We start from the raw sequence: 24,878 nt of genomic DNA, 5'->3' as shown, positions 1-24,878 counted from the left end.
GTTTCAGGATGTAATCAGACCATGATAAATGTTATTTTTGTTATTCCTTACATAGCATTAACTAATTTTGGCAATCATGTTAGAACTCAGACTTGCATGTTAAACAATTCTTTTCACTTAATGGGGAGTCTTTCTCCTCCTGTCTTTTAGAGGTTGACAGTTGTTGTATAGTCACCTTGGGAAACCTGAATTTTAGGAAATGGTGAAGTTGCTCCATAGCTTAGTCTCCTTAGTTGAATTTAGTAAAATAGCTAAATGACAAAGCAAGCATAAACGAGTAATGATTTAGTTGACTTCGGTATCAAATTCCAGGCTCTGTCGTTTATCATGCAAAGAGATTCTGAGAAACTGGCTCATGTCTGTGAACCTCTCTGCATTGTAAGAAGCTGCAGGCACACAGCCTAGCTGTGTCCATCGACTGCCCCTGACTCACAGGGAAAGGAGGTGGTACATATCCCTTGTCTGTGAAAGAGCCTAGTCAGGTGAAGGGCGTTCTGGTGGGCCTGGGACAAATTGTATTGTGCAAATACAGCCTTGGTAGTAAAACTGGTATACAATCAGGTGCTGGAGTCACTCTTAGGATAATGTGTGCTAACAGAGAAGGAATTTCTTTTTTGTGACTACAGCAGTGGTTGGATTTATTGAAATGATTTCTACATGTGTAATTCTTGTTCCTCTTTGGAGCAGATGAAAAGAGAATATATGGTGCGTGTTTTGTTTGGGATTTTATTTGTTTGGTTAGTTGGTTAACACTCGTACAAGTAGGGAACTTTTTTTTTTTCTTGTTGGCCTGGACAAAGATTTCATGACGCTCTATGTCCAGCATCTTGGATAATGCCATGGCACTTGTCTGCCTTCAAGCTTGACTAATTCAGGGAATTAAACTCACTGGGAGCTGCAAACTTTTCTTCTATAGAAGTGATACTAGCAGTAATTTTATTTCTTAAAAATACTCATATTTGTAGTTTTTTGAGTTTTCAAAAAATTCAAGTTTTTAATATTTGGGTGTACTGTTTTTAACATAGTATGCAAAATGGATGAATGCAACCAGAACAGCTAAGGAAGAAGATGATGGCTCACTTCTGCTACTTACATATACTAAGTTTTAATTGGGTCAGGATTTAGTTAAGTGCTGTGGATTGCTGTGGCTTCACAGCTCAGGAGTTAGGGCACAAGTTATTAACTCGAATCATATTAAATCTGTATATTTTAGTTAAGCAATAGAATAGATTATGAAAACTCCATTACTGAAGATTTAAAAAGGGGATAGACATCAATGTCTTTATGAGCAGTATTGCAGGAATGCCTTGGTGCACTGAGATAGATTGGATGATCCCTCAAGGTTTTCTCAGTCTATTTTCAACTGTTTTTCTGTGGACCTACAGAATTTTTCTCAGGGTAGCTTGCCGTGGCTTAGAATAGCATGTACAGTTTGAAAGACTTTTATTGAATGTAGTTCCATGCAGCACCTTGTGTTGCTAACAGCAGATTTGTTACTAATGTTTTGGTAGGAATACTGTATTCTTTGCTGGTATGAAATAAGTTAGAAGCATTGTTACAGCTTTACTGAGTTCAAAGATCGCATGGTTCTTGAGCTTTGTCAGTTGAGAGTCCCTTGAAAACAACAGTGTTAAGTGCTCAGATGTATATGTGGCCAGAGTTTTAGTGACTAAATAATAATACTGAGAGTTCATGTGTGTTTTGAAATATTTTTTTAGCAGAGAGGCTACTTAAATATCCCAAAATAGTCTAGCAGTAGTCTAAACACAAAGCAGAGATGTTTTGGGGTGCAAGAAGACATTAGGTGGTGTCTAACATTGAAGAAGCTTTGGGGATAAACTTAAGTCCTTCAGAAAAAAAATCCATTAAACTGTAGGAAAGAATGTAACATTCAGCAAGATCAAGTCCAAGTTAGCAGAACTTTGATTTGCAAACAGAATGTGAGAGTGGGGATGCTAAACTAAATCTAAAAACTTCAGTTGTATACTATTTGTAATATTATTGATGAAACTAACAGGAGAAATAGGGGGAAAATAGTACTACAGGAAACATGATTTGTCAATTTAATACTTCAATTAATATGGTCTAGATATCTGTAATAAACCTGTGTGATGGGAATGATGGATACCTGGCATTACTATTAAAATAAGATATTCTGCACCAAATTGGTAAGTTCAAATTGGTCTTAAGGATGATTGTGTTTTTCATACAGTATTACCCAGGTGAGTCCAGTGTTAATCAAAAGGATAGGCAGAAATAGCATTTGTTTTGTTGTGCAGGTGCCCAGGATAGTACAATTTTACCAGACTGCTGAGATGAATTGGATCTCTTGCAGTAAATGTTGGAACCATAATTTAAAAAAAAAAATTTATAAGTGACATGAAGACTCTCAATCAATATACAGGGTAGAGTACAGGATATTCCCTGCTTCACAAAAAGTGGTTAATTGATTGTGAGTGGGATGTGGGCTACATTTCTGATGTACTTCTTTCTTACAAAGGATTGATTTACTGTGGTTATATTTTCTTAATACCAATACCTTAACATACAGCACTACTTGCTACCTTTTGGTCCCTTTCAGTGCAGTAATTAATGACCATGCATTACTGGTTAAAAAGTGAAATAATCTGAAATATTAAAAAAAAAGTAAAAAAAAAAAAAAACCAAACAAAAAAACACAACAGAAAACCCACAAAAAAAAATCCTCGCACACACAAAAAAAACCCCACCAACCCGCAAAAAATCCCCACAAAAACACGCTCAAACCCCATCACCATCTTTAAACTGTCTTTTTGCCAGGAAAATCGAGTACTTGATTATATCTTGAGAGTTCAGTGGGCTTAAACCTGTAATTTTTGATTGCTAGAAATACTGATGGTTTATTCCCTGTTTTGTAGTTGATTTTCTTTTGTGTCAGAAGTTCTGAGAGTTCATACAGGGAACACTCGTGTACCACTTGCCTGATGCAGATTCCCTGATACTTGTCTGTTTTATACATACTTAGGAAACCTGTCGGATCAGTTTGTGTTCCTGTCCATGTGTCTTCAAGAAAACTGCCAGAACACAGCTGTATTTAAGTATTCATTTCTACCAATTTAGTGAAATGTGGCAACAGGTTTAAAAGCTTTTCAGAGTCAAACCTGTAACTAACTTAACTATTTCCACAGGAAAACAGAATAGGAAGTAGAACTTAAATGGCCTAGACAAGCATTTTGTTAGATTACCTTTGTAAAGCATATGCGTCATCTTTTCAGGATGTAAATTGATTGCTGATGTGCTTAGGTGCAAGCAGAAATGTTCTGTGGGCCTTTTCTGTTATTTTTCTTATAGTTCTCTCATGCTGTCTTCTGAAATATGTTCTACTCTTGGAGCCAGAGTGCTGCAAATACCAGCTCTTTGGTCCATTTGCTTGCTTAGTGTCCCACTATGGGAGGAGTGCAGCTGAAGAATAATCAGGGTCTAGAGTCTGTCTTTTGAATTAGACCATGAGAAAAATATACTTAACCTTCTGTTATTCTCTATTCATCAGACTATTTATTTCCAGTCCGTTATGTCATTGAGACATGCCCTTGGATCTAGTTAAATACTAGTGGGAGCCTACACCTAGCAAAATGAAGCTTATTTCATTTGCTTGCCTCTTAAGCATGCTGCTGACTTCTTTGCTCCACAGTGGTTTTAATATTGCCACTACCAATATAGGAACCTTTTGGCTTTACATTTTAATTCATAAGAAAAACAGTACACTTTGTAATCTTTCTGATTACACAGCTGCATCTAATGGTATCATATACCATCAAACCATAAATCATACATGCATATTCTTCTTTACCTTACATGGCTTAGACTGTTCTGAGAAAAACTGGTTCTGCCATCCAGTGATTCCTTTAGCATAATCTTTGCTTGGGTAGACTTATTTAAAAAGATCTTGCTAATCCAGTGATCTGCCTCAGACATGACTGCATGGAGTACATGCTGATTGCTTGTTTGTTCCTAGCTCCAATAATTGTTTGGAATTCGTTGCTTGAATTCAACTGAAAATTACCTGAAAGCAATGCAAGAAAACGAGATTGTACAAACCAGTTCATTTGTGTTGCAAGAGGTTTTTATGTTTGTTCTTAGGTTTGTTTTTGTTTTCTTTCCCCTGGTTAACTGGTGGAATGTGGAAAAAGTCAATGAGGTAGAAGATTAAGAACCTTTTTAAAAACAGAGGTTGGTCTCACATTGTTGTTTCAGAGAGGCTTGTTTCAAGTTTCTGATAGTGTGTTCCACTTTCAACTATGTTTCAATTGCCTTAAAATAGTAAATGTGGAATCTTAAAGCTTATTGTGTAGTAAATTCTTATTTAACCTGCAGTTAATGTATGTTATTATTCAGCAGAATGTCTGCTGTAGCAGGAATCGCTGTTTCTGAAAATCTGCATGTGGAGTCAGTTTAGAGCACATGGCTTTGATACACAAATTGCCCTATTTTAGGCCCCAGAGTTTAGCCATCATTAGTAGTTAGGACATTATAGACTCCTCCTTTCCAGCTAAAGTTAATTGTCTTGTTCTGCTGTTTTTCTTCTCATATTTTCCTATTGACGAGATACTTTGGAAGCTGTCTTGTAGCATGAGCAGAATATTGAGATGTGTAGCTAAAATACAAACGTTAACATTATTTAAATATATGCCATAGATTAAAGGGAAAGTATGTGACTTGTGGCCTTGATGGTACCGGTACATGTATACACAATATGCTTTCTTGTAAACAGGCTTTATTAAAGCCACTCATTTCTGTTACTTAGCTAAGCTGGTATTTTTATGGTCTTCTATTTGGTATTTTCAACTTTCTATGTATTTTAAGGAAGGATAGTACAATATTCGTTGACAATATACTACAAGTAAAAGATGCTACAGTGAGGGGAATTTAGGCTTTTTGGAGTATCATCATATTAAATTACTCTTAGAAGGTTGTACTGACTGCCCTTAACAGAGACCACTTATAAAGATTATATTCATCTCTGTAGTTAACTATAAGATGCGCGGCTGATTCTTTACTAGTTGTCTGCCATGGAAAGATGACTGCTAGGGTAGGCTAGGGTTACACTAAATGTCTCTAGTATCTTCCTGAAGCCAGTTAAGATGAGAAAATGGCAGTGCTGCCATATGCCAGAACTTTGCACTGGATAATTTAGCTTTATCCAGCTGCATCTTTTAGCAAGAAAATTGCTTAGGAGAAAACTTGGTAGAGAGCTGGTAATCATCTGAGATGAAACATTCACTGTGCTTGCAATATTTGAAAATTAGGATTCATAGTGATTAGGATTTAATCTGTCACTTCATATAAAAGATTGACCTTCATCCATGTGCAAGCTGGGAGACTGTATTACTCAGAAGTTGTTACAGAAAGATGCTAGGAAAGTTCCACACAAGAAGTCTGCTGAAAAGCTGAACTGTGGGAAGGGAGGTATAGAATGAAGCTAAAGTCTCTGAGCAGCTTTTATTCACTTTCTAATATCTAGAAAATATCTATCCATACATGCATGCAACTTTGTTTTAAGTAAATTAAGCTCTGAAAAATAGATAAATTAGGCTTTGTGTTCAGTAGGGGAAAAAATGCACAAATGAATTTAAGTTCTGCTACCAGTGTTAATGGAAAATATTAGGATTTTTAATAGTTTCTTATTTGTTTTTAAAATCATATTGAATTCATGTCAAGCTTTAGGAGATGACTAAGGTGATACCCTGTACTATAACTTAGGAAATAGATATTTTTCCTTACAACTTGGTAATATTCATGCTTGTTGTGTAAGCAAGGTTGTTCTCTAAGTCTTTCTGGGAAAACTGTCACTTAAAGGTTGTTGAAGTATAATATCACTGACAAAGAAAAGAAAGCATTTGTTGACCAACAGGATATTTAAGATTTTTTTTAAATCTTTATGGCAAATTTCAGATTTAAAAGGCTACTCTGCATGGCTTGTTAGAATGCGTCTTAGAAAGATACAGAAAGTAGTAAACGATGGTTAGTAAAATTAGTATTGCATTCAAAGTTTTTATAAGGCTATACCATAGTTATTAATTTTCTTGAAGTAGTCATGGTAGAGTAAGGGCTGACTTGCTACATAAGCTCTTGCTCATAGAAAGAACTTGTTTATTTGTTCTTTGTTGTGGCTTTTTGCTGTTCAGCCTTCATCAGGTTTAACTCTTTTGCAGAAGTTATAGTAGTGGAAAATAATGTCTAGCTGTGTAGTAGCATCTCAAATGCCGGATTGTTTTGTATATTCTTACTATGACTTTATGTAGTTTGATAATACGTGAGGATCAAAGCAAGACTGGCACTGCATGCCAGCAGTATGTGTTTACATTCAATTACTTTTTTATAGAACATGGCAAAGAGAACACTTGATCATGTGCAGTAGCACGCTGTGAAAGCACATATCTGATACATTTATTTCTGTACTTGGATTCATTTCTAGTAACTTGCTGTGTCTGGTTTTTACAGAACGGACAGCAAATTGTGGATGAGCCAATGGGAGAAGATGATATCAACCCACAAACTGTGAGTAAAAGGTGGTTGTTAGTAAGATACATAGCACAGTGTTGTAGCACACTGGTATTAATTTACAGGCCTTTTGCCACTAATATTTGTTGTTTAGGTTTACTAGATGTGAGGTGCAATTTAGGATTCTGTTAGTTTTGAGGGAGATTCTTTCTCACTCTCTTGCCTGGTTCAATATCCTACTGTTTGTTCTGATGAATTTTTTATGCTTTCCCTAGTATTTTTGTATGACATAAGCTCTCCGTAATATTTTTATTACAATATTTTGTAATATTATTTCTGATGGAAAGCACAAAGCTGAATGTGGTGGAACTTGTAATGGAGTTGGTGAGTGAGATTATTTCATAGTAAGATGTGGCTAGTTAAAGCATTTCTGAATACAAAGGAAGGTTGAGCTCCTTTTAGCAAACCTTTTTTTACTGTCCACTTTTCCTAGTGACAGTGAGCAAAGCACTTCCACTGGCTTCTGGTAGTTTTATTACTGCATAGGTGAAAATATTTTACATCTATGAGTTCCAGAGTATGCTTTATTAATAGTTAAGGTTTCCGTTGTGGTCGTGTCACAACAAATGATTCTCTCGTGGTTAAATTCCACACAGATTCCATTGCAGATGCATGTGTACTTATTGTTTGAAATATGATTCTTGCAGCATGTCAGCGTACACCTTAGCTTTTCTGTTTCTGTTTTGATGTGCAAGATGTAACAGTAGCTATCACCTTTGTTTTTCCATACTGTTGTAAGATTTCTTGGCAGTATCTGTCTGTGCCCTTTAATTGTTAGCATTAGTCATTTCATATTTTCCTTATTGATCTATGTAAAACTAGATTATTTGCATAATAAATCTTCATTATCCTGGAAGGTTCTTTCTATTCCCTTTCTCTATAGAACTAAAAATGCTAAGGTAGAGGTTTAAGTCCTCTTCCTGGGCTTCTGGTTGAAAAGTTTAGATATGTCACTTCAGAGTGCATTCAAGAATAGCAAAGCTAGTCCATGGAGGCCCAGGGGTTTCTTAAGTCCTGTTGATGTGCACTCCAGCTTTCTCGATGATAATTTAGCTAAATCAGAGTGGAAGAGACCTTCTGTTCATTGGTTCAGACCTGAAGCAGCCGAGGACTTCAGAAGTGTTTGCATGGGGATAACTCAAGGTGATAGCTCTAAGTATCAACTTTGATGGTGACCTCAGACCTGTCCCAAGCCTGAGATAAGATGCTAAATGCTGAAACATGCTTTGTGAAATTTTCATAGTGATGCAGTAGCCAAAAGGAGAGGCTGAACTACTAATATAGATCTGTGTTTGCTGTAAATCAGACCTGGACAGTAAGCATTGGAGACCTCTCAACTAATGCACTGTGAAGCACACATAGGAGTACAGTGGTCATTTTGACCTTGACCTAGCAAATAAACACAAAAAAATGAGTATCCCTTTTTTCTTTCTTCACGTAACATTTCCACTCTAAAAGCTTATACTTCATATTCCTTCTGCTTTCAGCTTTCAGTAGTCTTTCAGGGGTAAGTCAAAGGTGAGGAAGGACTCTGAAACTGTAGTTTCCATTGCTGCTGTTATTGAGAGGCATTAATCAAGGGAATTCTTAACCTAGGCTTCTTGAAAATAGTGGTTGCTGCTAAAGAGAAGATCACAGGAAAGTCCATCGATAATTTCTTCAAGTTCCTTATCTTCATGTCAAACTTGCAGTTTACAAATTTCATAATGTGAAGATACCAGGGAGTTCAGGATTCTTACTGCTATGCCAGTGACTTTTTCTCAGACGTGGAGGCAGCTTCAGTGTTTACCTGTAGTTTTGCGTCAGAATGCTAGTTGACTGGTAAGACTAGTGATAAATGGCCTTACCAATAAAATAGAATTTTTGGAATTCCATATTTGGTTGGAATTCCAGATTCTATGCTGGTATTGCATATTGTGCAAACTTCAGCTTGTGATTAGATGGTCAAAGCTGTTTACATATATGTAACATGGATATAACTGAAACACAATTGCAGTTTCTGCTGAAGTTGGAGACAGAGCCAGTTTAGAAAAACATTGAATCAACCAGGTTGGAAAATACCTTTAAGATTATCAAGTCCACCTGTTCCCCCAGGACTGGCAAGACCACCAGTAAACCATGTCAATAAAGGCCTAATCTACACAGTTTTTAAACACAGGGACAGTTATTTCACCACTTCCCTGGGCAGCTTGTTCCAATACTTGATCACCCTCTATGTGAAGATTTTCCTAATATCCAGTCTAAACCTCCCCTGGCACAGCTTGAGGCCATTACCTCTTGTCCTGTCACTTGGAAGAAGCAATCAATGACCTCCTTGGCGGAGTTACCTTTTCTGTGCTTGTCTTCAAAAATACCAATAACAGATGTAGCACTTGAGCTGATAGGAAAATTAGGAGATGAAAAGCCTGCACTACATAACTACTTTTGGTTCCTCCTGGTGCTCTGGTACCTTAACACAGTATGAATAAACAAAGCAAGTGCTGACAAATGACTCTAAAGTAGTGCAGTGTTAAAGAGTAAGAAAAGAAAAATACTTGTGTGGAGCTGTGGCCCGTGGATGTTCATGCTGGAGTACTCTGCTCCTGAAGAACTGAATTCTGTGGAAGGGCCTATGCTGGAGCAGTTCTTGAAGAACTGTAGCTTGCGAGGCAGACCCACGCTGGAGCAGGGGAAGCTGTGAGGAAGAAACAGCAGTGTTACAAACTGACTTCACTGCCCATTCCCCAGCCTATCTGTAATGCTGGGGTGGGAGGAGGTAGAAGAATAGCATATGAAGGAGAAGGGGAGGGTGGAGAGAAAGTTTGGTTTAGTTTGTTGTTGTTTCTCACTATCATATTCTATTTTTAATTGACAATAAATTAAATGAATTTTTCCCCAAGTTAAGACTGTTTTGCCCGTGACAATAACTGGTGAGTGATTTCCCTGTTACGAGCTTTTCTTCACCTTATTTTCTTCTACTTGGTTAAGATTGTTTTAGCTTTTTAATGCCTTAGACCAGTATTTTAGGAACGGAACTTACTTTGCATTTATTTCTAGGTTGTACTGAGTAAAAGGTTGCTAATAGTGATAAATTTTTTTTTAAACAAAGTTACTATAGCTCCTCAGTCAGTTACACCTGAAAGCTTGCCTTTGATGTCTGTTGCCTAATAAAATACTACTTCATAGAATCATAGAATAGTTAAGTTTGGAAAGGACCTTAATATCATCTAGTTCCAACCCCCCCCCAACCTCCCCCCCCGCTATGGGTAGGGGTGCCTCACACTAAACCATGTCACCTGAGGCTCTGTCCAACCTGGCCTGGAACACTTCCAGGGATAGAGCATTCACAACTTCCTTGGGCAACCCATTCCAATGCCTCACCACCCTTACAATAAAGAACTTCCTCCTTATCTGCATGAACTTCATCTGGGATGTGATATTCTTTCAGTGTTTTATATCTATCTTGGTGCAAGATAAAGACGAATTTTAAATTACCACTGAAACTCACTTAAGTTCTTCTGTTTGACTTTGAACTTAAGGGGAATTAGAGCACTACGTGGTCACTGATTTAGGAAATTTCTCAGCTGTAACTGAGGACAGCAGAGTGAACAGGCCTAGCATGTGGTATCACATTGGGTAAGAAGACAAAATATTTTGGTAGGCGTGTAAGGTATGCAAGTGTAGGGTAGAGAGTTGCCATTGTTCTGTGGAGGTAGAAAAAGGTGAAAACTTTAAATACTACATCCTTCTGTAGTATTGTATATGTGGATAATGCAAATCAGTTAAGAAATTTGAAATAAATATTGAAGCTTGACATAGTCCTGTCTACATAGGAACTCACTATAGTAGTCTGTGTATCAAAAGATATATTTCATTTTATTACATCCCTGTTCTTTTGGTCAAAAATAAAGTTAATTGACAGGAGAGTCTGAGTTGTATACCTTTGGTTCAAATTCAGTAGTTTTTATTAAGTAAAGCAGGAGCTATTATGGTACATACCCCTTTCTGATGTGTCCAAGATCCTGTATGCTTCAAAGTTTTGCTCCTCTTAAAAAAAGGTAGCATTCAGTATTCTAGTTTTATTGCTATCTGACTTTATGTTTTTTTATGACTTCATGTATCTCGTAAATGATCTGAGTATAGCATGAAATAAATGTAATAACAAGTAAACAACTGGCTGAAGGTAGACGTAATGTGAAAGTTTAAGTGAACATTACTGAAAGAGGGGAAGCTATTTAAAGCCTTTGCTACCTTTCTCAGTCTTGTGCTGTCTGCCATTGCTTTCTATATCTCTATGTCCATAGAAATTGAGTAAATCAACTGAGAAAATTGTTTTAAGCTCTCACAATCATGGTGCATGCTTTACTACTACATAAAGTTAACCGGAAACTACAGCTAGTCCAGAAATAACTTCCCATTTTGTATGTATGTGAAGAGCACAGTGTGTGCTGTGTTCTTGTTACACTCTGTTATCTGGATTCAGTTTAGCTGTTAAGACGCTTACTACATCAGGTGTATTACCATTGCACTTTACTAGCTTAAGCATAAGTATTAAACAAAAGTATTAGGTTCCAGGAGTTTGTGAAAAGTTGTTTTCAGTAATACTTTGTCAGTTGCAGAAAAAACTTGGGCATATTTATTTTTGGTAACCTGCAAGACTGAAGATTACTTTTTTTAGTACAGGCAGGAGTGTTTCAAGCTCAAACAACTGTGATGTAAATGTAAACCCTCTCTCCAGTGGAGGTAGTTGCATGATATTGTTGCACTTCTTGTGTGCTTTGGTAAAACTTTAAACAAAACCCTACTTTTAAATAAGCAGAATTAAAGCATACGTAGAATTAAATAGAACTAAAGCAAAAAGCAGTATATTAAAATATGATCTGGATGATGAAAAACTGTCATTCTCTTACTAAAATTATGTAAGATCACCCAAGATTGTAGTCAGAGGCTAGTCAAAAGGTGTAGTGTAAGAAATGCTTGCAAAGAAAAGTTAGTAGTTAAAAATATATTATTGCATTTATTTTTCTCTAGTAGAATTCAAATAAAGCAACTGTTTGCAGTCAGGAGAGATGAAAATTATGATCTTTGTCCCGCCAATCAGTGTTTTAATAGAAGAGCTTATAAGAAAAGTGTGATCTTGGAGAAGTCTTTAAGATACATTAAAAACCAATTTGAAGCATGTGGGCAATATAGTCTCTTTGTGGAAGCACTGAACTTGATCAGTCAGTAGTAATAATGTTGAGAGTCTATATTATATTATGCATGTATACTGTACAATTTATCATGAATCCCTAAAACATTGGTCAGCCTGGAGATTGGGCACAGAGGTGTCAAGATAAGGGCAGGGAGAGCATCCTCCCATTACTCAGGCAATAATACTAAACTCAGAATAATCTGGGGTAATCTCATTTGTTTTGTCACCATCCATGAAAATAACAGGTAAGAATGTTAAAATGAAGTAATTCAGAAAAAGAGATATTAAACTGACAAATACTTAAAATTTGAGAGACTCATTTTCAGTTTCATCTCAATTTTAGTATTATATCATTGTACTGGTGTGAACTCTTAATTTCAAAAACTTTGTTTGCGTTTTGGCAGGTTGAAGCACTGTTTCAGGACTGCTCCAAACTCTTGTTGGATATTGCTGTTGGGGTGCTCAGTAATAGTTTCCAGTTACAGGAATAATCATGCATATTAACATGACAATCAACATTCCTGATGATTCTTTTGATATGTCTTCCTTTTGCTGGTATAGCCTTTATATACATTTGTATACATTTCAATTCTCTGTTTGCATATTTCTGTCAGTTTTTGGATTTAAATTCTTAGCTCCTGTGGTAGAGCATAGCTAGAATTTCTTTAATATTACAGAAATGTTTGGGTTCACAAATATCCATAGACTGGGATTTCACATTTTTTACAGACTGATCCTTAATTTTACCTGAGACAGCTGTATGTATAGCTTATCAGAAGTAAAATGGTGACGATTTAATGTCATGATGTATGCAGCCAACTTATTCTTTCGCATGACTTACACATTCTTGAATGTGTAATTAGTGTCTGTTTATATGCAAATCAGACTGAGAAGGATTTCTTTAAAGCCATAGCAATGCAATTGTTTGAAACCAAAATACTACGTAATTGGGTATACCACTATGTTCCTTGCTGTATAGTAAGTTGTAGTTTCTGTTAAAGCTAGGTGATAACCTGGCCATATGATGAGTCGGTGTCCACTGTGTAGTGGAGTGAAGGAAACAATACAAATACTAAACTCAGATTTGAAGGTCCATAATTCTTACATTCTTTTTAATGTATCCTATTAAATATACTTAAATATACATATGCATGTATTTCATTGTATTTTACATTCCAATAACTTGATTCTTGAACAAGTAAATTTCTCATTTACATCTGTAGAACTTGAATCTGCTTATTCCCTTCTCAGTGCCTGGATTTTCTGTTATTAAAGGCAGTATACCTTTTTCCCCCTCTAATATAATGAAATTGAAAGTTCATTGTCTTCCAAAGGACTGTGCTGTGCTGCGCTGTGGGTGAATTTTGCTAGAAACAGTGAAGTGCATGCATCTTACTGTGTAAGAACAGACTTAGTGGTCTTCTCATAAGAAGTTACAGAGTCATTGTGACCAGTGCAAAGTTTTTAGTCTGATAAATTATCTGTTAGATACCAAACCCATATAAAGAAGGCAACCTCTGGAATATTTTTTATTTTTTTTCCCCCAGGATGTGATCAGGTGTTTAGGAAGGGTTATAGCAAAACTCCTTTTACTGATGTCTTCTAATGGATTTTGAGTGGCTTATTTTGTACTTAGTGTTTTAGGTGCAGTGTTCCTCCTGGATCTTGGTCAGAAAATTGAGTAATTTGAGAGTATAAGCAACATTTGAAGTCAAGCTGCTTTCTTGTTACATGAAAACAGATGGGAGCCCTGAAAAGCCTGTAAACTAACAGATGGAAGCTGCCACACCCCCTCATTAATAGAGTATTGCTGCTTTGGCTATACAAACATTTATTATGAAGAGAAGTTTATTATGCAGCTTCTGAAAACTCAAAAAAGTAGCCCTCTTCCTCAGCTGTTGAACTTCATCAAATGAGTGCTTTTCAGTCCTTCTGTGTACTCCATTTTTGTGTTTTCCAGATAATTGAAGGCAATCTGTACTATAGAGCCTTGCTTGCCTAGCAGCCAACAGGCTTAATTTGCATTATTACACTTCTTGGCCTGAGGGTATTGGAAAATTATGGAATCAGATGAAATGCTTCAACTTTTTTTAAGCATGTGTAAAAGTGTGCAACCCACTGTGGCGTGCACAGTTTATTCAATAAAACCTATGGATTCCCACATATCCTGTACTGCCTTGAGAGTTCCTCCAGCATCTTTCAGTTCTCACGGTGGAGGCTGTAAGCTCCATTCTCTTCGAATGTCTGCACAGCAAATCTGATGACACTTTCTCTTCATTTTTGTAACTTCAGAGCATTGATATATGTATTTTTTGTACTAGAGGGGAAGTGGATTGTGCAAGTGGAGTTCTGCAACTAAGAACTGTCACTGGCAGGCATATCAAATTCCTTTTGTTACAGAGACAGTTGTGGTGTGTGATAAACATGTACAATACAAATCCTTTTCAAAGACTTCAAGGTAAGGGGAACAATTTGCTGGAGCAATTTGTTCTTGTTATCACAGATTTCCCTGTTGGGGACTGCTGCCCTCTAACCTGTCTCTTCCTCATACGAAGGAATATTTAAAAGGGCAAGCTCTCTTCTCAGAGATTCTCAAAATGAATTATGTAGCATATATCTTAATGTTTCTGATTGGCTGGTAGTGCTCTTTGGGAACCATGCCACCTCTATTCTCCCAGAACATAAGAAATTTCTTCCACCTGCTGCGGACCCATGCTAGTCATAGGAGAACTATTGTTGTGCAATAACCCCACTGACCCCTGAGCACTGTGCTTTGTATTTTGCTAGGAGGTCACATAAAAGGTTTTGGAGAGCAGTAGTCAGTAACTGTATGAATGTTGCAGTTGAAATGTTTTATTCCTGTCACCCTTACCAGATAGAGCGTATCTGCAGCAGAATACGCTCATATAACCTTACAGCCACAGGGGAAGAAAACGGTTATTTACCCACAGCATCTTTTCACCTTTAAACAACATTGTAGTTAGTGTAGGTCTTACCACTTAGCCTCTACTTCTGCTTTTAGCTGTCCTTGCTACCATAGAGTTTAATTTAGTGACTCGGAGATTGCTGCTCACTCTGTTTTTAGTGCACTCATATATGCTGTTGACAAAGTAAGCAAGAGAGCTTAAATGGTCTATCATTTATTTATTTAAATTTGGGTTAAGTCTTCAAAGTGTAAACAACTGTATTGCTGTTAAACTGCAATTCTTGAGATGTTTCAGGGGGATGTATCTGGAGGTTTATTTTTTCTCTGCATTTATAGAATCATAGAATCACAGAATAATTACGGTTGGAAAGGACCTTAAGATCATCTAGTTCCAACCCCCCTGCTGTGGGCAGGGACACCTCCCACAAAACCATGCCACCCAAGGCTCTGTCCAACCTAGCCTTGAACTCTGCCAGGGATAGAGCATTCACAACTTCCCTGGGCAACCCATTTCAGTGCCTCACCACCCTAACAAGAAATAATTTCTTCCTTATATCCAGTCTAAACTCCCCTGTTTAAGTTTGAACTGATTACCGTTGTCCTATCACTACAGTCCCTAGTGAAGAGTCCCTCTCCAGCATCCGTGTAGACCCCCTTCAGATACTGGAAGGCCGCTATGAGGTCTCCACGCAGCCTTCTCTTCTCCAGGCTGAACAGCCCCAGCTTCCTCAGCCTGTCTTCATATGGCAGGTGCTCCAGTCCCCTGATCATCCTCGTGGCCCTTCTCTGGACTTGTTCCAACAGTTCCATGTTCTTTTTATGTTGAGGACACCAGAACTGCACACAGTACTCCAGGTGAGGTCTCACAAGAGCAGAGTAGAGGGGCAGGATCACCTCCTTGGACCTGCTGGTCACACTCCTCTTGATGCAGCCCAGGATGCGGTTGGCTTTCTGGGCTGCAAGCGCACACTGAAGCCGGCTCGTTTTTATTTTCTCATCGACCAACACCCCCAAGTCCTTCTCCACAGGGCTGCTCTGAATCTCTTCTCTGCCCAGCCTGTAGCTGTGCCTGGGATTGCTCTGACACAGGTGTAGGACCTTGCACTTGGCATGGTTAAACTTCATGAGGTTGGCATCAGCCCACCTCACAAGTGTGTCAAGGTTCCTCTGGATGGCATTCCTTCCTTCCAGTGTATCAACCGAACCACACAGCTTGTTGTCATCGGCATACTGGCTGGGGGCGCCCTCAATCCCACTGTCCATGTCAGCGACAAAGATTTTGAACAAGACCGGTCCCAACACTGATCCCTGAGGGACACCACTCGTTACTGGTCTCCAGCTGGACACTGAGCCATTGACCACAACTCTTTGCATGCAGCCCTCCAGCCAGTTCTTTATCCACCGAGTGGTCCACCTATCAAATTGATGTCTCTCCAATTTAGAGACAAAGATATCATGTGGGACAGTGTCAAACGCTTTGCACAAGTCCAGGTAGATGGCTTCAACTGCTCTACCCTTGTCCATCAGTTCCATAGCCCCATCATAGAAGGCCACCAAATTGGTCAGGCAGGATTTCCCCTTAGTGAAGCCATGCTGGCTGTCACCAAGCACCTTGTTGTTTTTCGTTTGCCTTAGCATGCCTTCCAGGAGAATCTGCTCCAAGTTTTTGCCAGGCGCAGAGGTGAGACTGACTGGTCAGTAGTTTCCTGGGTCTTTGCTCACACTGGGAAGACATGTAATCCAGGTTTTAAAAGCAAAGTTAGAAACTGATACTGTATGCAGCCAGGATGTGGCAGAGATAGAAGCAACATGTTTTGTCACTTTAATAAATTACTGTCTTTGTCTTCTGAAGAGGAATTAAAATCTAAAAACACCCATAGTATTCCAGGTATGTGTTGGAACCCAATCAAGTGATGTAGTTTGGAGGGTTATCTCTTTTAGCTTCTTATGCAGGAAGAAGCACTGTATTTTCCTGCACTTTGGTACAGAGTCACTAAATGGAATCACCTGGATCTGTTTGTAGCTGAGTACTTCTATATACCTTAGACTAAATATTGTTACTTGCCTTTATTTATTCTTTGAAGAGAAACCTTTTTGCTCCATATTCTAATAGTGCATGCACTGTGTAATTCAGTGGTTTTAGTCAATATCAAAAAAGCTAGAGACACTGTTAATATTCAGAAAAATACCCTATGTACTAAATCTAAAGAGAGATCAAATAAACTTCATCTCTAGCTGTTTGAAGTAATGAGACTGAATTCTCATTCTTATAAACATTTGAAGTTGGTTTGTTTTCATTTTTAAACATTGAATGAAAGCTTATGTATATTTATTACTTTAAGACATTTTTTGCTCTGTACAAGCAATATAATATTGATGTCTAAGTCAGATATTGGAGCTGGATGATCCAATTCAAATAGTTTCTACAGTCTGTCTTGGCCTAAGCCCTCTAACATCTGTATAGCATTTTCTATGTGCTGTATTTCAAAGGGCTGTGAACAGGGTCAGTTGGTCCTCCAACAACATTAGTAAATAAAAATAGTTATTAAGCATACACATACTGCATTCTCTGCATTGAAGTCTAAAAAATTGTGATATTTTATTTTGTGAAATAAAAATTAATAAAAATACAGTTATCATGTTTAGGACTTAAAATAGTTGCTATTCTGCTTAAGTAGTGAGATGATGCATAGTAGCATGATTTCTGAAATAGATGTTCATGGTTTTTGTTCTTTTCTGGGAACCAAGAATAACTTACTCTCTGCAGCAGCACGTTGCTATCAGTCAAGCTGCTCTGAGTTTCCTGTGATGATCTGTACAGCATCAGCAACATGAATACCACTGCTGCCCAGTTTAAATTTACCACAGGCAGGGGGAAGAATCAATCTGTTTTCTTTCTTTTTTTTTTTTTTTTATTTCCCTTCTCTCTCCCCACCCCCCAACTGTGTCTGACTTGCCTGACAGGAAATTTTCTAATTGCCGGAACAGCTGGTCACAGCAAAAACGTCAGGATTGGTCTTCCCTCTTAGACTTATGATCGCTCAGTCAGAAAATCTAGACATCATGGTTTCTTAGTCATGTTTAAGTTTCTGGCTCTACGTGCTCGTTCTGTTCGGGTGAGCATAGTTTCTTATTTAAAAGAATAAGGGGGAAAAGGGGACATTTTATTTTAATTAAGCTTCTAATTTCAAGGCAGTTGTAGTCTTTTGCTGCTTTGGGATCAGTACTGTTTGAATACAAATCCTTTTGTATTTTCTTAAAAAAAGGCTTGTATTGTGCTCATGTTTTGTACTTGTTTTTGGGGTACCTGTTGATAATTTTGCCTGGTTGGGAAATGTTTGCCTGTATGTAAATACTTGTTAAACTTTGTTTTTTCCTCCAGAAGTATATGATCTTAGCTGTATGTTTTCTCACTGAGTCTATTGTCATTAAAAATGTTTAAATTTTTTAAAGTAATACTTAGTGGTTATTTTAATAGTTACATTTTCATGTAGTGCTTTAAAGTGTGAAGTATGGTTATATGTGAAGTGACAGTTAAAATAACTCAAGCTTATTAATATTTTAAATATACTTCTGAAAATGGTGCTAGGAATTGCGACACCCTTGCTTGCTAATGTTATTGTTGTTTCAGCTTTTAAATAATAATTTAGTCATAGCAGACATTTAATTTGTATAATTTGTCTTGTTGTTGAGCATAAATTTAAACATAAAAGGGTTTTCTGAAGTTGAGAAAAAACTCTATTTGAGAAATGTGTTATCCTGAGCACTGTTTGTGAACTGTTCAGCAATACATGTAAACATGCAGCAATATGTGATAAAGCATTTGATTGTTAAAACTTAGGTCACTTTTCATGTTTCCCCTCTTGTAAGTCTGCAAGTACTTTTCAGTGAGGGGAATTGAAAAAAAAAAAACAAAACAAAAGGCACACCTAACCCCCCAAACCCCTTTCTGTTGTATTGTCTTAACATCTTAAGTAAAGCAGGTCAGGTAATTTATAAAGAAAAGGGGTAGTAATTTAACACCTACTAGCCTATGCACTGGTTTAAACTTTGCAATATATGTTAGAAAATGAAATTTAATTTGCTTGCCGTAACTGAAACACTGAAACAAGACATACATGTAAAACATAGAATGTAATGTTCATTGTATACAGTGTTTTTTTAATGTAAACCTTGTTAAATAAACATTTATCAGCTCATAGTCCTGAATTAGAGTTCTTTTCCACAGGCAATATGAAAGGAATATCTTAGAATTTTCTGATTTAAAAAAAAAAAAAAAAAGATATATTGTTTTATCTACCTGTGGCAGCTTGATTATGTTAACATTCCGTTGATTTTAAAATGCTACACAGTGCAGACTGAACTAAGGGATTTCACCCATATAAAGGTTAGAGTATATTTAGGCTATTATCTCAGTCAAACAGGAATCATGTCTTCCATAGATAAGTGCTGATTATGTTCATGGATTCTTTAAAAAATGTGATTTTTTTTATTATTTTTTTTTTAAACTGCAATGGTCTGAGATGTTAGTGCTTACAAGGTAGGAACAAAACTTACATTGAAGTTACTGGGAAATGAAGGTTCCATCAAATGAGTATTTTTTTTCCAAGGCTGACATGCAGTTTAGTTCATAAGATAATTCTCTTGTGTTTGATCAAGAGAGAGCTGCGATACAAATCTGCTTTTGGTGACCAACACTGAGGTTTTACATGGTAACAGAAATTCCTCAGCTTTACCTGCTAAACAGCCTACTACTCACAGTTCTTTATAGAGTCCTACTTATGGCTGGGCCTTTGTGTTTTCATTCTGAGGAGGGAAAGCATCTTCAGAATTATCCTCCCAGTTTGGCCAGCTATGTTTATCCAAAAGGCCTCATCCATCGTTTGAGTTGTTGCTCTGGGACAGGACTTGCTCTTCAAACTACTCTCTTGCTTCATCCGTAACACCAAATGAATGGGAGGAGTTTGGCAGTGGTAACCAGGTCTGCAGTTTTCGTTATGTGAGTTGGCTACCTGGAATAAATGTGGACATCCTTCTAGTTGTAGTAGAAAGCCAGGAATGGGAAAGTGTAGAAAGTCTAGAAACTAAGGAACAAATACATAAATACAGTGATTTTTCTTTATTATCTCCACACATTAGTTTTCTCTTAGAGACTTAACAATTTAAGAATAAAAAAGAAAACCTGAAACTAAACATTTGAAAATGGTTTGCTTTTAGGAAATCTTGTATTCTGTCAGGTGAAACAATAGATTCTGTCAACAAGTAATTTGATGTCACTTGAAAGTGCTTCTTTTAAAAAGATGGAAAAACTTACAAACACATAAATTATGGAAGTCTGTATTTCTGACTTCAAATGTCCACGTTAATTACAGCTTACTTCTGCTGTAGTCTTGTTTTTCTTTGGTACTAGTATAAAAGAGACAACATAAACAGAATATCCTTAAGTCAGCTTGACTTAATTTTATGCATGGCAGTGCTTGTATTAGAATAATTGCTACTTCAAAAGCAGCGTTTTTAATCAGCTTTATAGAACAATTGTTTGTGTATGAACATTTAAGTAATCATTAGTTCTATTAAGTGACTCAAATTGAATATTACTCAAAGATATGGGGAATGTTGTGGGGCTTTTTCATTCCGTGGTTTAGCTCACTAACATTGCTTACTGAAGTAATTGGGGGTTGTGAAATATTTGTTGGACATAAAATTGTTTATTTTTAAAGGCAGCTTTGAATTTAAAGGTAGGAGTATAATGAGTATAGAACATAAGAATACATGTAGAATGTCCAAGACTTTAAAAAATACCTACACTGGTGCACTGTTCACGTTTTTAATTCCCATTTTTACCTTAATAAAGATTTCCATAAGCCCTAATGCAGAAGGTAAAAGTAATCAGTTTTCATTTTGCTAGCTCTTTTTTTACTTTAAAAAGCATAGCTCATAGGGTTTTTATTTCTTCAGGTAACACTGAAAATTCATCCTATACTCATAACAAGCTGGGAAAGTAAAAATGTATCTAAGAGACTTCCTGACTCAAGGGAGGGGAGGAAAAGGAAATTATGTATATGAGTTGGGGAACTGTGCCAACATTGAGTCATCCTTTTAAAATCACTTCATATCCAGTAAGTTTACTGTCTTTACAGGACATAACTGCTTTATGTAACTTCAGCACCAACGTTTAATATCATAGTCAGTTTTTCAAAAATGGTTTCTGTTTGATTACAGGAATCAACGTTATTCTGCCTGTGACTGAAAAATATTTTGCCTAATACTTGCAAATATTTTGCAGTGTCTAGCAGAGCCCTGATCAGTACAATGAAGGCTAACAAAGTAGTAAAAGGAAACCTGCAGCTGTGGCTGGAGCAGTGTTAAGTAACTTGCCTGGGAATCCATTTTTCTAGTTTCAGCCTTATCTTGTACGTGTGTCTCAAGAGCAAACATTTGTCTAGAGGAAGCAAAATGTTCCTGAAAGATATTGAGAGGGGTGAAAACAAAGCTGCTACTTCCGTAATGAAAATGGAAAAATCTAGGTAGCTATGTACCTAATATTAACAAATGAAAACTGATAAAAACAGTATTCTTACTGCTGCTCAACTTTCATGTGGAAAATAAGATTGCAATTGATCTTTACTAATTGGATTTATTTTTTTTTTTGAAAGTTGTGTGGTCAGTAGCATAAACTGATACCACAGTGAGTTTGTCAGAAAAATTAAAATTGATTAATTGAAGTTGAACAGTATTACAGGGAAGTACTCTACAAACTGTCCTGTACACTGATAAAAATGACTATTACCTGTATTAGAGGAAAAGGTTTGCACTTTAATACTGTTGGGATATCTGTATATTTATTTCAGTAACTCAGTACTAAAATTTATTTTAGGGCTGTCATCTTATCTTGAAAAATGGCTAATGTGTAAGGGGGTATTCACCAGCACTGGCAAGATAGATCTGACTTAGTTGTTGTGATTAAAACTAGCAGAAAGATCTATTTTTTATCCCTCTCTCTCTTTCTGGTTCCTGACTGTATAGAAGTTGAAAATCCAGAATTGTGAACTTACTTAGTGGTGATTGTGGCTGTTTCTCATATTTAAATTATCACTATACAAAATAAATATAAAACAGATTTTAATCCTGGTTAAAAATCTTTAAACAGAAAATTGTCATGAAACAGTTCCTGGAAGAGTTTCTAGTGGGATCCAACCAACATTTTTTTATGTATTAATTGTGTCCTTCCACAAGGAGTGTTAAAAATACCAATATGGGCACAGTTAAATGCCGAACTGTATATTAGGAACAAAGTATCTTGGACAATATGGGGAAGTGACTTTACTTGGGTAGGGCAGCAACTCTGAAAGGACTAGCAGTATGACTGAACGCTCACAGTCAGTGCCTTGGCAACTGCAGTCACTGCAGGTCGAGGGAGGAAGATTGTGGATAGTAGTATGGGGCTATTGCTCTATCAGTCCATTAATGCTTTGTCTAGCAGGGACTTGGACTTCCAAAATAACATTAAAAATCAAGTATTAAAAATAAAAAAACTATTCTGAGAAGACCTTACAAGAATAGGAGCTTGAAGGTCACTTTACACCAAAAAACCTGAACAAACTCTTACTTATTGTAACGGACAAATTAACTCATAATTTATGTCTGTAAGTAACTATATGTAGAAGATGCTTCTGATTGTACCTTCTTAACTCTGTAAAGAGCAGAACAAAATTAATGGATGAAAGTGAAACCTGGGTAATGTTGGAACCAGGAATATCAGTAATAAAATTAATTCCTTCAGTAGTTACTTAACCTGGCTAAGATATTAGATTTTAATTATCCATGAGATTAAAATTTGTTAATCTGTTTGTCTAACATTTACCTTAAGTCAAAGTCTTAAATCATAGAATCATAGAATAGTAAGGGTTGAAAAGGGCCTTAAGATCCAGGGGGGTTCTAACCACCCTGCCATGGACAGGGACACGTCCCATTAAAATCAGTTTATGGTCAGCATGTCAGCTGTGTTTGCTGTCCAGGAAGGACTTTTTGGAGCATAGGACCAGCCTAACGATTTGTTGGAAATCCCACGTTTCTCCACGAGTTTTGATGAATTCAATTTGTGTATAGACATGTCTGTCCTAGTCATCTGTGCCTCTTAATAGAAAAATGCGGTTTATTTAAAATCCCTACTGAGAGGCAACAAGTTGTTTCTCAAGTCCAAAAGCAAGCATACTATGGTATTTTCTTGTCCAGAAATCATGTTGCACAATTAAGAGGGTTTATTTAAAATGAATGTGGAGGATAGTGTTCTTGCTCCTTTTTTATGTCAGTTATTTCATCACTTCCATGAGATTTTCACCTACATTTAGGTACTACTTCATTTTGTGGCAAAGTGACCCATGCAAGTTGTTTTGCAGTCAGTTCTGTCCCTTTTATTAACAGAATACGGATGTTGTGTGTTATCTTTAATATCCCCTTCCTGATGCAAAGGTTTCAAGATAGGTTATAGTTATTTATCATGTATTTCACTTAAGAACTTCTGGGACTTTCTAAATCCATACATGAACTTTTTTAGAAAGAGAATTTTCTCATCTGTTTCTGAAATTGTTAAAGCTTCCTGGTGAAATGTGGTTATAATGGAGCCATTTATTCTGTCATCAAACAAGAACATCCATTTTCCACAACAGCAGGCATTAGTGTAATCAAAAATGTAATGCCAATCCTTTTGAAGTATTTTAGCATGTTAAAAATAGAATGTTCTTTCAGAAAGCCTTAATCTATAGGTACTAATAGCAGATACTGCACATACAAATTTGCTTTTGATATTATTGAAAATAAGCTGCCAGTTGTTATTCTGTGCATAGTTGAGCACAAATATTTTTTTTTTTTTTTAAACCCACACTGTTGTTATCAAATAAAACCTTCCTGGCATGTTGTGCGTGCGTATCTCTGTTAGAGATCTTACCTTTGGATATCTTGGTTTTGGTTAACTTTGTGTTTCATCTGATTTTAGTTTAATTTCAGTGAGGCTGACAGCAGAGATGATGCAGTCAGTATTTCTTTTCAGGGTGGGTCTAGTTTACTTTCAGAGTCAACATGCTATTTGACCTGAATGCTTTGGATATCTGAAGTTATAAATGTTTTGTTGTGTTTTTTCTTACCTTTCCAATTCTAAGTCACTTCATGACTATGCCCGTTAAATGTCACTCATGTATAGGAACAATTTAAATATACATTCCATTATTACTGTTGCTGTAAAACTTTATTTTTTAGATAACTGCTCTTTTCCCCTTTGGTATAATCTATACATACCGTAATTCTAACTTACACATACAGTATATTGAAGAGTGTGTACTCAGATCTTTGTCACTCATTGTGAAGCTGATGAACTAGTTGCTCTTTTGTTAACAGTTATCTAAAATATGTTATCATAAAGACTTAAGTGTTTAAAATATTTTTACTCATATTCACATTATTAGAGTACCCAGAAAAGGAGGAATCTGTCTTCCAGGGCTACCTTTCATAAGTAAACATTCCATACATGACTTAACCAACTTACTCTTTGATGTTCTGCTTAAGTCAATTCACATCTAATTCTTACACATCTTTGAAAGTAAGGTAACATTCTTCCCAAATTTCCCCTTTCTGTCCCAGTGTTTTGGAATTTCTTTGTCTAGCACTTCTCATTGTGATGTTCACGCTTTGCTTATGTGTTTATTCAAATACCTGAATTTGAGAATTTTAGATGTGGCAGGACCGCTGTGGTGTTTGGATGTGTTAATTTTCCTTGTTCTGGATGGCCTTCCTCTTTCTGATATTAGTAAGCACATAAATATGATCTTGTGCCATCTATTTAGATGATCCTGAACATTTTTCCTTGTGGATTATTTTGTCGGTGTCAGAGCACAGAGTTAAACTTTTTTTAGTATTATTATTCTAGTCTTTGGTTGGTTGTTTCTCTGTCCTCTGTATATAAAATTTGTAGACTAAGAATAATTATATGTTTTTTTGAGGTGCTACTTAAATTCTGGCAATTCTCCTAGTATATGGGAGATATACTAGGATATATCAGAGATACATCAGTTTACTAGCCCCAGACTGGCTTTGTGGTTGTCCCTAGTACATACCGCTTAAAAAAAAAAAAACGTTCTGAGGTAAAAACATTTCTGTAAAGCAAGCAAAGTGCTATGCCATCAAGCTCTGCGTGCGCCATTTCTTTATGCGTAGAATCATTTTCAGATCTCCTACTGAAAATTC

At 36.6% G+C, this 24,878-nt stretch overlaps 1 protein-coding gene across 3 annotated transcripts in view; it reads left to right on the top strand.

Annotated features, from left to right (window-relative positions):
• The window catches only part of RPS6KA3 (ribosomal protein S6 kinase A3), a 76,182-nt gene that overhangs the window by 5,672 nt on the left and 45,632 nt on the right, over nucleotides 1-24,878 (top strand). For 2 of the 3 annotated variants that reach the window (XM_057419640.1, XM_057419642.1), the window contains exon 2: nucleotides 6,481-6,537. In XM_057419640.1, coding sequence (XP_057275623.1) covers nucleotides 6,508-6,537 — 30 coding nt within the window. In that variant the 5' untranslated portion in view covers nucleotides 6,481-6,507. Of the gene's footprint in view, nucleotides 1-6,480; nucleotides 6,538-17,603; nucleotides 17,756-24,878 lie in introns of those variants that run through there. The other variant, XM_057419639.1, reaches the window with a different exon arrangement.

This window comes from Pezoporus wallicus, unplaced genomic scaffold (assembly GCF_028554395.1).
Source record: "Pezoporus wallicus isolate ANWC-B61680 ecotype Strahan unplaced genomic scaffold, APGP_CSIRO_Pwel_v1 contig_5767, whole genome shotgun sequence".
Classification (NCBI taxonomy): Eukaryota; Metazoa; Chordata; class Aves; order Psittaciformes; family Psittacidae; genus Pezoporus; species Pezoporus wallicus.
This window is presented reverse-complemented; position numbering and strand designations above follow the sequence as displayed.